This window comes from Chrysemys picta, chromosome 12 (genome assembly GCF_011386835.1).
Source record: "Chrysemys picta bellii isolate R12L10 chromosome 12, ASM1138683v2, whole genome shotgun sequence".
Lineage (NCBI taxonomy): Eukaryota > Metazoa > Chordata > Testudines > Emydidae > Chrysemys > Chrysemys picta.
In genome coordinates, this window is record NC_088802.1 from 44,379,436 (window position 1) to 44,397,678 (window position 18,243).

The following is an 18,243-nucleotide window of genomic DNA, read 5'->3' on the forward strand; positions in this document are numbered from 1 at the left end:
CAGTGTTTCCCCACCGCCATTTGCTCCCTAATAATAAGATGCGGTGGTGACAGGCGCTACATATTCATAAAGTTGAGGATCTTTGGCAGGATCTTGGTAGCGTTGGGTTCTATTCTGCGCCATACACGGACTCCTTGGGACCTTGTACAGGTCATTTCACATGTTAGTGACTCCGTTTCCCCAGCGTAGAGTGGCAATAATGCTCCTGACAATATTTCACTTGCAAGTGTGGAGTGAGGCTTGATTCCTGAATGTTTGTCAGCAGGTGGAACTTGTCCAAGGGAAGTGCTAACTCCTATTAATACATTCATAGCCCCTTTTAGCCACCCTGTGCGTTGCTACACCCGAGGGTGCATAGAGCTGGCTGCCTGCCTGAACTGTGCCAGAACCGTCTTTTAATGAGTCTGAGGAGAGCTGATAGAGGAAATGCTCCATGGTTTCAAAGCATTCAGGAACCAGACTGTGTAACAGCACCACAGAGACCATTCCCATTTAATGGGTAAATAACACCAGATGCATTAAACAAAAGCTGCTTCTGTGTTTTTCCCACGTATTTGTTTGATCTTCGGTGCGTAGCTACAGCCAAACCTACTCTGCCCCAGCATATCCTTGTGTTCCTTCCTGGTTTTGAATGGGAACTAGTTCAAGAGTGTGGTCCTTTAAATGTGCTGCCCACGTTCACTCTGGCTAAGATGTGAAGGAAGTTTCTTGGGTGGATTTAAAAGCCGCCTGGGGTGGATTTTCTCTGCCAGTGCTGTGACTTTGTTTTTATTATTTGTGTTACAGCAGCACCAAGTGGCCTTAACTGAGATCAGAGCCCCAGTGTGCCAAGTACTTTAGTGTGGGTTTGTATAAGCAGACCCTGCCCTGAAGATCTTACAGTCTAACTAGGCAGACACAGGGTGAGAGGAGAAGCAGAAGCACAGGGAGGTGAAGTGATTTGCCCAAGGTCACACAGCAGGTCAGTGGCAAGCCAGGAATAGATCCCAGGTCTCCTGAGGCCTACTCCTGTTCCCTGTGTGCTGGACTCGAAGTCTTCTTCCATGCTGCCACTTATGTGTGGAAGGCTCTTCCTGAACTGATCTGCCAGGTCCTACCTCTCTAAAGCCCTCCACACTCAGCGCTGTCATGACACCTCTAAGAAACCAGCTAGTGATAGGGGCAGATGGGGACATGGGCATTTAATTTGTTTTTGTACTGCAAATGCATCACTTTGATTGTATCTTTCTTTCTCCCACGCTTTGTGTTTTGCTTGTTGGCTTTAGGCTGGAAGAGCTTCAGTGGGGGGATCTGGGTTTTGTACGTGTTTGTAAAGGACCTAGTACAATGGAGCCTCTTTCCATGCTGGGGTCTCTATGTGCTACTGCAATAGAAATATGAAATAATACTCACTGAGAACGGGGAATAGAACATTGTTACTTCCCTTTCTTTCCTCTTCCCCAGGAGCATCTTACAACCATCAAGACGCTGCTGTGAGCTCAAGGAAAATAATAAGGGTATTTAGTTTTTGTGAAATGTGCTGGTATAGAGTAGATACAGCTCGGGCACCATCCTTATGACATTTTCCCAGCATCACCGACTAAGCGAGAGGGGTCCCTTGCTAGGGGCAAGAGGGAAACTCAAACTCTGTTGCAGACATTTGGAAAGAATCTGGTTCTTATGTCCAACGAAGGGGCTGAGTTTACAGTGGTGGCAACTTGTAGCAGCTGGTGGCTTTTTCTTAAGTCATGCAATTTCGTGAACCTCTCACTTTTAAAAAAGAGAGCTAAGTTTTCTAGCCCTGGGGTTGGTGGAGAAAAGCTGGAGAACATGAATCCTGAAGCAGAAGCCCCACTATTTAAAAAACAAACACAGAAAACAACCCTCACGATTTGTGGGGCTTGACTCACAATTTTTAAATGCTTGAGGTTGATGATAATATACATAGTAGACAGTCTTATCCTGCATGTAAGACCATTTGCAGAAACAATGACCTGTACACGTGGTCTGATCGCGTTACTTAACGTTTGTACAGCACTTGTGCTCCAACATTAAGCAGTGACCATTTCTGTCTGTTCTCTTACCCATACGGCGTAGCTCCAGCAGAGGGAGCGCCTTGCATCATTGCAAACCCTAAAATCACTTTAAAGGCTCAGCCTCCGTTCCAAGGGCAATGAGGATTTCTGGGGGCGGGTGGGGTGGATTAACATACCGAAAAACAGCTCTTAAGAGTCGTGGGGAGACTTCCTCCTTCCCTTTCTAACACGGGTATAAATTAAGGGCTCATCTGACGGGTCTTATTCAGCTTGAGCGAGAGAGACGGGTATTTTTAAACCATCTCTCGATGTAGGAGGGTTTTGTCGTGGGTTTCAGTGAGCCATGTTTTTGTTGTATTTTCCCCTCCGTTATTTAAACAGAGCTTACACTGGGGAAGGCCATTATAGAAAGGGGAGCCAAAGTATATGAGGCAAGGAGGATAATATATTTAGATGTTTCCAGTATAGTTGCAGCAGAATCTTCCTCTCGAAGCCCTGCATGGGCTGAAGAGGTGCTGCTAGCTGCGGCTGCATTACACCTAAGGGGAGATCAGTGCAGCTGTAACCTACAGGCTGATCGCTGCACCAAGATGCACAATAAAATCCATTGATAATGGGGAGCTGGAGGCGTGGAACAGCTTCTCTCTTCTTCCCCACGTGCTGCGTCTCCATGGCAACCGCCGACACAACGTTCCACTGGGAGATTGTAGCAATTTTCACTTTGAACCAATGAAAGCCCAGAGGGATGATTCAGCAGCCAATGAGAAGAGAGATGGGGGGGGGGGTAGGAGGTGGAAGGTGCAAAGATCTACGCGTGAGCCTGGCGGTACCTGGTCGAGCCTGGCCCGGAGCCCAGGAGGCTGGTTCGGTCGGGTCCAGTCCGTGAGATATCAGCTGCCGGTGAGTCGGACTATCCCGAGACTGACCCAACGCCTGAAGTTCGGTCCTGTGGGAGAGAGATGCGCTGCACGGTCCAAGTTGAGGTGCCGGAACAAATCGGCCCGGCCCAGAAGTTATTGAACCTTTGAAGGGCTTCCCCAAGGACGGACTCCCGGTTTCGAGCCGAACCGGGCCGTATAACATTATTTGGAGAAAGGAGATGAGGCCCAGTTTAAACCCTGCTGACAGCAAATAACTTTCTCAAGGGAAAGGGGAGACCAGAACCCAGCAGACCTCGGCCAGTGCATCCAGGGAAGGAGAGATCAGAACCAGTGCACCAAGAAGAGGAGACTCCAGAAGCCATTAGAAACAGGTCAAAATACAGAAGGAAAAAGCAACTGGAATCCACCAGAGACTGGTCAAGCTACCAAGGGAAGAAGGCACCAGAACTCAGCCGAACCACGTTCAGGGGTCTAGGAAAGGAGAGAGCAGAACCCAGTCACCTTATCAAGGAGACATGTAATTAGGGCCCACCACAGACCCAGGTCTGCTTATCAGAGGAAGAGGAAAACAGGACTCAAGTGGACAGATGAGAACAGAATGGACTGAATGGCGGAAGACAGCAACAGTTGACAGGGTTGATTGTTGTGGAGAAAATAAAGCCAGACCAGCTTGCTTTGAGAGACTGGATTCAGCCACGTGAGTGAGGCTAATTAGGAGGTGGCTGAGCCAAGGCCAGAGGGGTTTGTTGTTCCAAAGCCTGGTTGGAGCTTCTACATGTAACCACGTCTGGCTTGTGTGAGGAGCCAGGAAGCAGAAGGAGAGATCACATCGGGCAATGCCAGAGATGACCCAGCCCAGCGATGTGCTAACACCTCCTCCCACTGCCAGCACTTCCATGGACGGCAATGTAGTGGCCATCATCATAGCTGCAAGTGAGTACCCGGTCTGTCTCTTTGTGTTCCCTTCACTGGGGTGGGAAGTGAGAAGCTGTTTTTACTGCAGGCCCTTGCGGAGGACAGCAAAACTCTCAAACGTGCCCCCTTCCCCCGAGTAAAAGTCCCTTTTGTTTCCCTCTTCCGGGGCTTTCCAGGCTCCATTGTCATCTCTTCAGCACTGGGAGGGGGGGAGGGCTCATTTCTCCCAAGTGCTGCATTTACCTTGTTGTGCCATGTCTGTGCAATCAGGGTTAGGAATGCTACTTTCTTGAGTTGCTGTGAAAGGTACTTGGGCTGGGGGGAGAGGGAGAGCACCCCCCCACCCCGTACATAGCCGGATTTTCAGAGGGACCAGCACCCCTCACTCCCATTGACTTCATTAGAACTACAAGTGCACAGCACCTCTGAAAATCCAGTGTTGTGCATGGAGTGAGAGGGTGAGGGGCGAGCTCCACCAGGTGCTTTTCTATTGGGAACATTTGGATTTTTTCCCCCTTTCCCTGATAGACTTTTTGAGAGGCCGCAGTTAGGGGGAGAGAACTTGCCTTTCCCTATGCCAACTTGGAGCAGCTGATCTTGCATTAATTGGTCTGCCTTGAAATGACCATCTGCTTACCTGGGTTTTATCATGTGTCCATCACATACTGTTCAGAACAACTAGCATTGAAGAGCCTGGTTTCCAGGTGACCCATTAAATGGAGACACACTATTCCAGCCCATAAAAAAAAAGGCAGGCAGCCCGTTCTGTCAACCTGTATTGACTCCATATGGTGGAGCGGGAAATAATTCCCTCCTGCCAGCTGGCATGTTCCATAAAGACTCCATCAGGGAGGAAGATTGGATCCTTTTGTCCACGGGGGAGTGTGATCTCTGAGTCAGGGGGGCCTCACCTGAAATGTTTCACAAATGAAATCTGTTGGAGATCCCCTAGACAGACTGGATGCGATGCTACACTTTCTAAACATCGTATGTGGAAATAAATCCCTCTTTAACGTACCTGCCAAGACCCGAGTCCTGAATCCCATGTTTTTGCTACTACATTGGCAAACACTGCTTAATAGCAATACTTAATAGCAATACTAAGCCCTTCTAGGGCACCTTTCGCCAGATGATCTCACAAGAGCTATACAAACACAACTGTATTATGGTAAATTTCACAGCACCCTTCCGGCGTAGGGAAATATTACCCTCTGCATCCACAGAAGAGGAAATGTGAGGCTGGCATGGGGGAGGGGACTAAGTGACTCACTTGAGGCCACGCAGCCTGTCCGTGTCAGGGCTGGGAATAGAACTCCAGGAGTCCTGCTCTAGGTGTTTACCTTTCTTGAGGACTGTAGGAAATGCTCCTTCTTGTGCTGTGCTTTACGTGTCAGTGATCTAGCCAGGGAGATGCAGAACCCTGAGCGCTGAACCTGGCCAGTGTGTCAGTTCTCTACTAATGTGCTGTGCTAGTCAGCCTGTCTTGTGACCTCAACCCCTTTGCCCCTGTGTAATTAACACGAGATTTCACCTTCCAGCCCTCTCCAGGTTGCAGGCCTGGAAGTAGGGGAGAGCAAGAGAGCACTTGTGTGAAAGCTAGAGCAGGAATGTGTTCTAATAGAGCAGGGGACTGTGGGTCCACGCTCCCGGCTTCTACTCCTGGCTCTCTTCTGCTGATGCACTTCTTGACTTTGAGTAACTTGCTTATCCCGTTCCACAGACTATAAATAAGACCCACCTCTCAAGAGCTGGGAGAATGAATGAGAGTTAATGATGATAATACCTAGCTCTTATACCGTGCTTTTCATCAGTAGCTGAAGTGGTGTGAGAGCCTCAGCTGAAAGGCAATGGTTTACTGGCTTGTCCTGATTCGTATTAGGGCTGATTCCATTCTGCCCAAATGAAGGGTAAGTGGGCACGGAGTCAGTTTCAGTACAGAACTAACTGCTGTACGCCCCAGCTGCACAGAAGGGATGTTTGCAGACAGAGATACCACTGCCCAGTGGAGTTTTAAATGTCCTTGGAAAGGAATGAGGCAGCTGCTCTTGGGAAATTGGCTGGCAGATGGTTATATGTCGGCCACCTGGTTCCCTCCCTGGAGCGCCAGATAGAGAACGAAAGGGGGAGGTTTAAGGAGCATCCAGGTTGGTTGTGACCTGCTGGGCGTTCCAGGCTGGGTGGTGAACTTGCTTGTTCTCTTTTATCTTGGCAGCAGTTTCTTCATCTGTGTTCGTAGTGGCGATCTTGGTGCTGCTACTGCTCTTGTACCACCGGGACCCCCTGTGCTGCCAGTTCCTCTGCTCCTGCCGTTTCTTTCAGAGTCCCAGCCAATATGTAAGTATCCTGCCCACCTGTCTGGCTGTCCATCTAATACTCTGGGCCCTAATCCTTGCTTGAATATGGGCAGATCGCTTTAATCTCCGTGATGTGCTGGTTTGGAGTCGAGCTGCAATTTGGAAACCTGGCTAGAGTACCCTGGTGTGGCTTGGTCTTCCAGCCAGCGTGGAACGGCCTCGTTTTTTGCAGTGCAATGCCGGACGGTGGCTTGGCCCAGTTCATAGTCCTCTCTTGCTGAATGATAGCGTAGGACCCCCAGCCTCTCTGCTGATCGTTCATTCTCTCTCCAAACAAAGCCCAACTAGAGGCCTTTGCCCCCAAACCTGCCTGACTGTACAGTTAGTGATCAAAAGCAGCCAATCGGGGGCACATCATGGAGGTAGGAGATGAGTATCAGAGAATGCTCTGAGTAATTGACATCTGCAGTGGTTGAATTTCACAGAGTAACAGAGAGTTCCCTCCCCTACGTCTTTCGTGTTCAGAGCCAGGTTTTGCTGCACTCCTCCTCTTCACAGGGAAAGGGCCACAGCAGGACACGCTACTGTGAAGCACAGTGGATCTGGAAGACAGGGCCACTCTCTGCCACGGGTATGTCAGCAACTTGCTCTATGCGCTCCACAGCTTGTGCTGAGGGAGCCAGCCGGAGCCGGAACCCCATTGCTCATGTCAACCGTATCCCTGGCTTCAGGGGACAGCTTTAGGTCATGGAAGTTAGATCATCCAACCCATCTCCCTACCTCTACGGGATTGATTCCTGCCTGTGAAGGACTTGGCAGGGCTTGGGACTCCAGAGGAGGGGCAGTTTGGAAGGGTACGAGGCCGATACATACAGGGTAGGATGCAGATACATACATGGGTACCATGTGCCAAGAAGTAATTGGAATTTTCCCCTGTCCTAGCTCCAAAGGGATATCAGCTCGGGGGCGGGGGGGGAGACTAGACTGAGAGAGAGAAACTTCTTCAGACAATGAAAGGCAAATGTCAGAATCTGAAGTAAGTGCCATCACAGGCTGAACTCCCACTAGAAGATCATACTGGAAACAAGGGCTGCTTTGCCGACTTTCCCGGCACAGCAAGAGGGGGCCAGGAGACCCCAGCTGGATCACTTCACCCCTTTCCTCTCTGTTGTTCCGAGGGGGCGCGCTCCACGTTCACGTATTTAGGGGAACAGCCGGAAGCTCCCAGCAAACGTCTTTCCTCCTGCTCCTGGAGGTTGGCCTCCTGTTGTCAGTGAGATGTGAATAGGCAGCAGGCTTCAGCACACACACCTGTCACAGCTGTTCTTTGTGGAGTCTCCACGTTCCCCTGCAGGGGAGACCCCAGCAGAATGGGTTCCTCCCCACAGGTAGTGAGCAGCTGTCCTCATGCACGTCAAGCAGATGCCAGTGCAGTTGTGGTGAGAAAAGTGACCGTGGCACCATCTCGCCCCACAGATCTGCTCTTTGTGGCGATTCAGAGTCCTGGCTGCTTGGGTTTGTGACCATTGCGATGGATTAGGCTGGGTAATAGTTTCCCAATGGAAGTGGTGAGAAACCCTCTGTTTGGGAATTGTGTATTGCAGGAACAGCCCTGTGTCTGCGGGGATAGGGATCCGGTGACCTGTAGTTTGGCTTTGGGAGAGTGAGCTGGAGACTATTCTGGCTTGTGCGTAATCAAGAGAATTAAATTCTACTTCCCTCTTCTGTTGGGACTGCAGAGTGGTGATATGCAAACCAGAAAGAGCCGGACGTGAACCACAAAGGCAAAAGGCCCTCCTGCGTCTGGCTCCTTTGTGGTAGTTAAGGATGAAAGGGTGGGGCTGTTTGTGGTTTACATTTGAAATGTCACATCTTTTGCAAGAGGACCTTAGAGGACCTTTGGAGGACCCCCAGATATGAGGCTGCACCTCTTCTTACCCATCTACTAAGAGGGGACGTGGATTCCTTTAGTCTGTATATGGCCTTGTCTTCACTACAAGAAAGGTGTGTCCTTATCTCAAGGTAAAAACCCAAAGCTGCACTTCAGTTACCAGATCAAGTTGGTGATTAGGGCTTATCTTGCTCTTCTAACTCATGTGAAAACTGCAGGCTGCCTTCTGTGCATTAGGATTCTACATCCGGTTAATGACACCCCCCCTCCACACACTCTTTTTTTGTAGTGAAGACAAGGCTTGTATCTCTTCAGCTCTCCTTGCGTTTTGTCAGGGTCCTCCTGCATAGGGTTACCATATCTAACAAATAAAAAAAGAGGACCCTCCACGGGCCATGGCCCCGCCCATTTTCCCACCCCCAGCCCAGCCCCAACTCCGCCCCTTTCCCGCCCTAACTCCGCCCCCTCCTCCCTCCCACTCCCAGCCACGCGGAAAGGGCTGCCTGAGCGCTACCGGCTTCATGGTTTGCCGGGCAGCCCCCAGACCCTGCGCCCCCGGCTGGCGCTTCCCCAGCGCAGCTGGAGCCCGGGAGGGGAAGCGCCCGGCCGGGGGCACAGGGTCTGGAGGCTGCCCGGCAAACCGTGAAGCCGGTAGCGCTTGGGCTTCGGGCAGCCCCCTTGCCTCCAGACCCTGCGCCCCCAGCCGGGCACTTCCCCTCCCGGGCTCTGGCGGCGCAGGGTCCGGAGGCATGGGGGCTGCCCGAAGCCGGTAGCGCTCGGGCAGCTCGGCTCTTAAACAGAGCCGAAGAGTCAGGGAAGGAGCAGAGCCGCCGAGGGAGGGGAAGTGCCTGGCCAGCATTTTCCCGGACATGTTCGGCTTTTTGGCAATTCCCCCCGGACGGGGGTTTGAGTGCCGAAAAGCCGGACATGTCCGGGAAAAAGAGGACGTATGGTAACCCTACTCCTGCAGAGACAGCAGAAGTGTGGTGCTGATATTTGCATGTAAACACACAAGCAGGGAAATGTCTGGGGCCTTGTCCACACACACAAGTGGTACCACTTTAACTCTACCACTCCGGTTAAAGCAATACCGTCCATCCCCCTTCCCCTAGTGTGGACACAGTTACATTGGTAGAAAGGTACTTTCATATCAGTATAGCTTATTGCCTTATGGGAAAGGAGAATAAGCTATATGGGCGTAATGCACCTTTATAAGTGCAACCAACTAGGGGTTGTACCAGTTTAACTATTTCAGTTTTTAAAAAATTGTACCCTATACCAACATAGTCAAAGTGTACAAAAAGTATGTGTTGACCAGGTGAGATAGTCTTTATAAGCAATAAAGAGCAAAAGTAAATCTTTGGTTTGCTTTGCAGATCCAGGGCTGATCTTGCAGGGCTGGCAATTAGGAGAAACAAACATGCTGACTAGTAAACGATCGGATTTTCTCCGAAGTCATTAAGAGACAATGGGATCCGCGCAATGGCTTACGTTGGAGAGAGAGCCATAAATACGCTGATTCCAACAGGAAGAGAAACAAAGAGTGGATGAAACATAAAACCCCAACCACTTGTAATTGGTAAAGATCACATGACACTTTTCACAAGAATGTGAGTGATTGGCCTTGGCCAAATTCCAGTGAGGGCAATTACAGTCTGCCTCCTCGCTTCACCTGGACATTGTGTGGGGAGTTATTCTTTGCTGGAAGAGATGGGTATAGTTGGAGCACATATCTGGGAACAGTAAACTGCCCAGAACTCTAAGTCTGGCCCTGACACCAACGTCTTATTGGGGAAATTGACCAGAGTAGCTATTGCAGAATGGCTTCCTATGCCAATGTTCTTAGTCCACAGTAAGGGTTTGTCTACACTTGAAAGTTATGTCAGAGTAAGGTAGGGTGTGAATTTAAAGTGCAGTTGCTATTATGGAATAGTACCACATGTGTGGACACTTATGCCAGAATAAGAGTGCCTCGTTCATGTTTTGTTTAATCCATTTCCAAAGTGGATTAAGGAAAAGGAACTCTTGTTCTGGAGTAAGTGTGTCTACACCTGGAACTATTCCAGAGTAACAACTGCACTTTAAATTCACACTGTATCTTATTTTGAAATAACTTTTCCTGTGCGGACAAGCAAATGACTTACTTCTCGTACTGGTTTTATCTATGCTAGGAGAAAGGTGCTTCCCCTCCACTCCCCACCCCGGGTAGCTCAGTCAAACTAGCTTAACTTGATTGAAAACTCCATTTCACACTAACGTACTAGACACAGGGCTTGTACCGGTTCAAGTTGAGTTAACCTGCTTCTAAAACACTAGCATACGCACACTGCAATGCACCACAGCGCATTAACTCCACACTTACCACAAACTCTGGAGTCCTCTTGCAAATGGACAAAGTTTGCTGCAAATTGAATTAGTTCGGTCTGTGGGTCGTGTGCACACAACGGCTGCGCATCGCTGTTGGCGTTCTTCAAGCTATCCTGTGCTGCTTTGCCGTCGACCATTACTGACCTGTCTGTTTACCTGTGTGCCCTCCCCTGCCCTGGTGTCAAGTTCCCAGGATGACCCCTCCCTTGTTTAAAAGTTGGCACAGGGCTAGATTGTGCCCATTTGCTCCTAGATTCGAGTGCATCAGCGCTCTTGTGACTACAGCGATTCTACTCCACAAACCCCACCACATGCCCATGTTGCTGCTTGGAGGCCTGCTGAGACCCTGGATTTCATTGCCCCCTGGGGAGACGCCTCAGGGCAGGAAGCTCTTGGGGCCGGTCACCATCATGACAAGCTGTTTGTGAAGGTTGCCAAGCAGATGTCCACGAGGGGTCATGACCAAGATGCCTGCCAGTGCTGGGGCAAGAGCAAGCAGCTCAGAAGGGTCTACATTAAAACGAGGGATGCAAGGAAAACACTGGGCAGGGGCCATGTGATCTGTCCATTTTGTGAAGATCTAGACAGGATTTTACCCAATTTTATACAACCCCCAACCCAGACAGACAGTTTGTGGCTCCTGCTCGCAGCTCTCTCACCCCCTGCCCTAAGGCCAAGCAGCAGGGCTCATTGGAGAATGAGCCGGATGATGCCCGAGAGCCAGGATCTGGTTAGGACTCAGGACTGTGACTGAAAGCCAGGCCGTATTGCTGCAGGGCAGGACTCCGGCTGAGTCCCAGCCGGGAACTCAGGCCGGGACCAAAGAGGGAAGAGCCTCTGGAGTGGAGGAAACTTTGGGGTGTAAGTTCCTGCCTGTCCAACGTGGTGGTGTTACTGTGTTAACTGAGCTAGCGTCTGTTCCGGGGGCCCCATGGCTGCAGCCGTGTTACACAGATGTGAGTTAGGAACCATTCCGAGTCTCCAGCCCCTGCCCCTCTTCTCCTTTCTGCTCCTGCTCTCCGCTCCCCCCCCCTAGCCCCCCTCTATATTCCCAAGATGGCGGCTGCTCCATGCAAGCACTTGGCCTCTGTTATGTGCTAAAGCCCTGACCATCTGCTGTCCGCAGGTCTGCGCTGCGGAGGGCACGTACCCATCTGCCTGTTTTCCTTTCCGCTTCCCTCTGCTGTCCGGCCTGGGAAACTCCTGCCCCACTCTCCCTGAAACACCTGTTCCTCATCTCAAAATGGTGGCTGGCAGCATTGCTCAGCCATAGCCTCTACACCACCCCCGCCCACAGCAGAGTCAAATAATGAAAACCCAAGGTATGGGGCCCGGCAAGTTGGTACGCTGTAGCTCCATGTATTTCAGCACATCTCTCAAAAAAGGGAGCCCTTCCCCTCCTGAAATTCTCTTGCTGGTCATCCCAGGTCTGCAGAGTGACCCTCTTCCTCTGATCCAAGCCCAGAAACGGCACTGCCCAGTGTGTGGCTGACCCAGGAACTGCTCCTCTGGTACCAATTGCTCAGTGTCCTCTTCTTCCTCACCTTTGGCCCACTTACTCGGCCGCCGAATCTCCTGCTGCTGCTGGAGGAGCTGCTGCTGCCACATCATGCACTCGGCGGTGAGCGGTCTCCACAGCCAAATGTGTCCGGCTTTGAGGTCTGAAATACAGCCCAAGCAGCCTCTATGTACTTGGGGCTGTCACCACAGCGAGCGGAGCATTGCTGGGTCCATGCTGGCCAACAGGAATCTGAAAATGGTGCTAGCCCACCCGCAAAGGAAACAGGGGGTGAAGACATGGGAGTTTTCAAAAGTTTGAAGCCACCTCGCTTCCCACAATTCACCATGAAAACAATCCCAGGATCCACACTGCTGTGCAGTAAAGCAGAAGACCACAGGATTCCCTTCAAGAATCATAGAAGTGTTAGACGGGAAGGGACCTTGAGAGTTCATCTAATCTAGTCCCCTGCACTCAAGGCAGGACTGAGTAATAACTAGACCATTCCTGGCAGGTGTTCTTAAAATCCTCCAATGATGGAGATCCAACAACCTCCCTAGGCAATTAGTTCCGGTGCTTCACTACCCTGATGGTTTAGGAAGCTTTTCCTAATGTCCAACCTAAACCTTCCTTGCTGCAATTTAAGCCCATTGCATCTTGAATGCAACACCCTCAGTTCACAACAAGCTGCTGCTGTGGGTATATGCGATGCAAACTGAAAAACTCAACAGGCGTTTCATGTGCGCACTACTGGCACAGCTTGTGTACAACACTTTATCAGACACACTGCAAAAAGCTTTTCATTCCCCCCCCCCATCCATCATTCCCTTCTCCCCAATGTAGACAAGACCACAGATTAACACCTTTCACTTCATTTTAGTAGGTTACGTTATAGCCAAGGGTAGCAGTGCCCATTATATTGTGCAGCTGTGACGGGCAGAGAAATTTTGTCCAAGGGTCCCAGGGCAAACTGCTATTATTTTGTTAAGTGCCTTGAGGTCTCCAACATTCATAGAGAACAGACTCCAGGCTTTCAAAGTCATATCTGAAAGGCCCACACAGGGAACTCAACCTCTCTCCCTTGTAAGGACAATAGGTTGAGTCCACCTTGCTGAGGTGTGAACCAGAGGTTCCAGGGAGGCCAGATATTTCCACCCAGGAGATGATGGCTTAATGGTGTAGACATCATCAGGCTTAAAAGAAATAGGAATCTAGTTGTCCATAAGAAACGACAAGCCTGTTGTCAGCCTTAATTCTGCTGGCCTGACCAGATGTGCGAATGCTGCCAAAGAGAACACACTTGTGAACGGTGGACACAGGGAGCAACACCATGCACGGAGCTAGGGATGGGGTGGAGGGTAACTGGGCAGGAAAGCCAAACAGAATGGAAGACCCAGAGCGGAGAGCTCAGGACTGTTTACAAAGCTGCATTATTTCTTGCTGGGAGCGTGGAATGCGGCCAAGCAGGGCTGTTTCCAACTGCTACTGATGGCAACTTCAACACCCTCCGAAGCCACACGCCATAAGTCTCGGTATTATAGTAGAGATGGACATGTTATTTCCTGTTGGCAATCTGCTGACTGCATTCAGCACACACCACGCGCCTCCCTAACTCCCGGCACGCACAGCAAATGCCAGAGATGGGCTCTTACCTTGTATTCATTTCTCTTCCTTTCCCTTCCCCTCATGCCATATAGGATTGTCCTCCTCCATACTTCAGCAGTAACCAGCGGCTGGTGGGACCCCAATCGGGAGCACAGCAATTGGAAAGCCCTGCCGAGAATCCTGGGGTGCAGGTGAGGGTACTGAGAGTACGGCTTCTTCCCTGATGGGGTGGGTAAGAGTGCTTTGGGGAGAGGGCTGTTGTATTAATTTTGATGGAATAAATGGGCCCAGCGAGTCAAGGGTCTTAACGTCCTGCGACCCTGTCGCTGCCCAAGTCAAGCGACCCTGTCGCTGCCCAACATTAAAGTTTTAAACAGCGTTCAGGGTTTGGTATACAGAGACCTCCATCTGCTTAGTACCACGGCAAACACACCATTACAAATCTTTTTAACCCTTTATTGAAATACAGAAAAGGAAAAACATTGACAACATTTGCAATGTAAGGAACTAAGTGAGGCTTCCATTTTAACAACGCCCCTTGTTCCCTTTCCTACTAGCCACAGACAGGTTTTGGAAGGACCCCCTCCTATTTATGACAGCCTTTGAGGTGGTATGAAAGATGATCATAACTGGAGCTGTTAAAGTCTGATCCCATTTTCCTGAAAGACAAAACAAGATATAAACACACCAGAGCGAGGAGGAAAAACCCAACAAAGCTAGAAAAGGCAGTCATCTGGGTCCCTCTCACATCAGGACGGTTCTCAGGGTCAGGACAAGGCAGGCCCAACGGTCCCAGGAGAAGATGGAGGTTGCAGCGTGATAGTAAAGCTCTCTTCCTGTCCACCCATCTTCCAGCCAGCAGCTTCTGATTTCCCTCCCAAAGGCTTTGTCTTTTTAAGGACCCCAAAAGGGAGTGATGGGCAGAATAGTCCATCCTCTCATTATTTGGTTCAGCAATTAGGCCTAATTTCCAACACACTAATTTTGGCTCATTGATTTCCAGTCCCACACTCTTCTTGTGTGCCAGACGTGATCTTAACACAGTCCTTGTAGGCCTTTTTGTTTGTACTAATTCAGCCTGTTTCCCTTTTGCACCTTTTCCCAGCAACTCTTATGGGTTATGGTGGCATTTTATGCACTTTACTAACTTCTTACACTTGAATTTACAATTAAGGTAAATTCATAGGCCCAGTAATTACAACAGGGCTGCAAAGAGATCATGTCACGTAGTGGGAGATGCTTTGGGTATGGAGGCCGGGGGAATCCTGGGGAGGGTATTTGGGTGTGGGGCAATTCCTGGGTGTAGTGGATCAAATCCCCTTAGATGTGGGTGCAGGATGCCAGAGAGAATGGTCCTATAGCAGAAATGATTTGGGCATGAAGCTCTGGACAGAATCTCCTTGGTGTGGGTGCTGCAAGCCTGGGGTTGCAGTGAGAACTCTAGGGCACCATCATCATGGGGTGCTGGTGTAGGTGCATTAGACACAGGGCTCTACAGACACCTGTCTCTGGGGGGGTACTCTGAGAGTTGGCATCCTGAACAGAATTCCTGGGCTGAGGAGTGTTGGGCCATGGAGTTCCCAGCAGACTAGGTGCGCTGACTGCCGCTGACAGTCGTATGACGTTTTTCCATGCTGGGCGGCTTGGGTATTTCTAGGGAGATGAACTATTCTGCGTTGGACCCCCCAGCAGCTATCAGCTCCCTCCCTGGGAGCAGCTGCGCTTGCCAAGCTACGAGAGCGTGCGGAAGAAGGATCGGCAGCGGGAGATCCATCAGCTGATTGCCGAGAGGTTTGGACTGTGGGTGGACCCCTCCCAGGAGGTGAGTGGAAGGCTGCTTCAGCTGCCAAAATCCTGTCTAGAAGCACAGCAGTGGTCTCATCCTGTTTGCCTCTAGGCCAGCACTCCGCACTGCAGTAGCAGAGGACTCTGTTCTCTGTCTCTGCAGTTCCCTTTCTCTCTGGGAAAGGCACACCCGGGTTCCAGGAAATTCCCTGTGGTTACATTTCTGCAGGTTAATGCTTGATCCCTCCCCAGGGCATCTGCAGAGCGCGAGGAGAGGGGACAGAGCTGCTGGTCTGACCCATCGGTTTGAAGATTGGAATGTGATTCGGGATTCCAAGTCCTTTTTTCCCCCCATTCCTTATGCTGGCAGCCCTCCTCGCTGCTGCTACTGTTGAATGTCTTTTTCCCCTGCCTGGGCTTGTTCATAAGTTAGTGGATTGTGAGGCTTTGCCTGGTGCTCACCATCCAACCCTTAAGCCTCCCGCTCAGTAGACTAGTGAAAAGCAGTGTTCTGTCTGAAGCGTCCACATCCAGGTGAGGTCAGTCCTGGGGCAGCACCCCAGGCGGGAAAAGTCTGCTGTACCAAATGGCAGCCTCTCGGTCTTGCCACACCCAGGGTTGCTTGGGGCAGAATGGAAATCCTGTGACTCTTTCAATGCAGTGGGATTCCTCTACTGACTTCCTTCCTTTAAAGGTTGAGCCGTTAAGCCTGTCTCCAAAATAGAATCCGTGCAGTTGACATAACAACACTTAGCCCTGCCTTCCAAGGGCAGTTTGCATGCGCAGAGTGCGTTACATGCACTTACTAAACCCCTAGCGCCTTGTGAGGCACGAGAAGGTAAGGGCCTTGCCTCAGAGGGCGCTGGTGGTAGAGCCAGGTTTAGAACGCGGGAGTTCTGGCTCCTAGCTCTGTACCACGCACCTCGCCGCAGACTGATTTCTGTGCAGAAGTGAAGATTTATAGGTGGGGGAGGGGAATATGTAATGGCTAATCTTATTCTAACAGGAAATTAATCGTTTCACAGGGAAGATTTCCTGAGAAAAGGTTTTTAATGGAAACGCTGACAGATCCCTGAACTTACCAGCAAATGCCATAGCTGGGGATGAGGAGACGGGCCATAGGAGTGGGTGGGATGGGTTGTAATAGCTGCATTGGATTTCCACCGCCGCTCTTTAGAAACTGCAGTGGACCTATAATCTCCTCCTGCACACTTATCTAGTTGGCAATGTGGAAAGTGCTGCTGTTCTAAGAAGCGTTTAATGGATGGCCCAGAGTATTTAATTTTAGAGCTGTGGCAATGGTGTGAAAGGACTCACATAAAGCTGTTCTATAACATGGGTTAATCTTCACCACTGTGTTTCTGCTCAGTATAATGGATTCCCCTCTCCTCTCTGATAGATGCCACCTCCCTATGAGCAAGCCCTAAGGCATCCTCCAGCTGTCTCAGGGACTGGAGCAGGGTCAGAGTTACCAGATGGGCATGGATTGCTGGACGCATTCCAGGCCTCAGTCAGCTACCAAACTCAAAGGAACACAGCTGTGTAGAATGGGAATCAACCCTGGAACACCTCTCCTTCCTTCTGTGGCAAGGACAGCAGGTCCTGTGAGGTCTCTCCATGCCGGCAGGGCGGAATGGAACTTCATGCCTTCGGCCAGTCACACAAACAGCTGAGAACCCCTTGTGCCAATCACAGGCAAAGCAGTGTTGATTTCCATCAACTCACTCCCCTCCAAGAACGAAGGTGGAGTGAAGACCAGGATCGATTTAACAGCCATCTCTCTCCCAGAAACAGTGGAATAAACCTGAGGGGATTTCTGCTCCACTATTTTCACTCCAGTAACCTTATCTTAACCAAAGACCATGGAATAATCCTCAGCCATTTCTGTTGTATGTGAGGGGGCAGAGCAAAGGTGATGGTCCACTCAGCCAAGGACTCTGGAGCAAAGGCATGGGGCTGTTTCACTGTAACGTAAGCCTCTGTGAGGCTGCAGCAGCTACTGCCCCACACTCCAAGTATTAAACCTCGGAAGCTAGGAATCTCGTCCTCAAATGCTTTATCTTATCTACTTCTTATGTTGTAAAAACATTTACCTTATCAGGTACCAGTGGGAATCCTGACCCGCAAGTGACAATGAATGTATTTGTTCTAGAGCTATCATCAAATCATAGCTCCGTGCTCCACATTCCTCGGGGATTTAAAAATGCTACGTGGAGGAAGGCTTATAAGTTCCGACAAGATAAAGGTTCACCAAGGGCTAGGACTCTTGGGATTGTACAGCAAGTTGCTCCACAATGCTGTAAACAAAGGCAGAGAACAGCCCCATTTCAGAACAGCATGAGCTGTGTGCCAAACCGTGCAACTGGGAAAGCTAATGTAACTTCAGGGGACTTCACCCTGAAAGGTGCAAGGGTAGAACCATGCTGATAACACCCTAAGACACTCAGTTCCCCTTCATAAACAAATGGCTATTTGAATTCTGGAGATCAGATCATCTAATTTCCCCAGTGCTGATGTAACTGCAACTCAGATTTTCAACTACTTTTTTGTATTTCAGGATGAACTTTTAAAATGTTGTTTACAATGTTGTGGATAAAACAGGGCCAGTCAGATCACAAGATGTCTGCAGTCTGACAAGACTGAAGTTTTGTTGTTTGGATTATGCCTCTTTCACGCTTCAGCTGATGAATATGATGCTCTGACTTCTTTGCCCAATTGGGAGTTCCAAACTTAGTCAAATTAGCTTTGAAAGTGTGAGCACATCACCTCCTCTAAGTCAAGGGGACATGGCATTAATCTGTTGGGGTTTGAGTTTGAAAAAGACAAAACCTAATCAGGCTTTCATTTCTTAATATCGTCTGTGTGAGAGAGAGAGAGTGTGTTTTTACAAGAGGGGAAGGGAAAATTCTCTTCTGCAGTATGTGGAACCTAAACACAACAGTATAGTGTCAGTGACTGAGAACCAGAAAGTGAAACTGACTCCCTAAAAAAA

General features: G+C 50.0%; 1 protein-coding gene across 2 annotated transcripts; it reads left to right on the forward strand.

Moving 5' to 3' along the window:
* Window positions 1-34: 34 nt before the first annotated feature.
* Window positions 35-18,143, forward strand: LOC101947769 (uncharacterized). 2 transcript variants are annotated; one of them, XM_008163933.4, is made up of 5 exons: window positions 35-3,829; window positions 6,024-6,145; window positions 13,559-13,657; window positions 15,124-15,288; window positions 16,651-18,143. In XM_008163933.4, exons 1-5 carry the CDS (start codon window positions 3,733-3,735, stop codon window positions 16,795-16,797), a joined length of 630 nt encoding a protein of 209 aa, XP_008162155.2. In that variant the 5' UTR covers window positions 35-3,732; the 3' UTR covers window positions 16,798-18,143. The 2 variants fall into 2 exon arrangements, with proteins under 2 accessions (XP_008162155.2, XP_008162156.2); XM_008163934.4 differs by having other exon boundaries at window positions 3,591-3,829; window positions 6,027-6,145; window positions 16,651-17,891.
* Window positions 18,144-18,243: the final 100 nt, after the last annotated feature.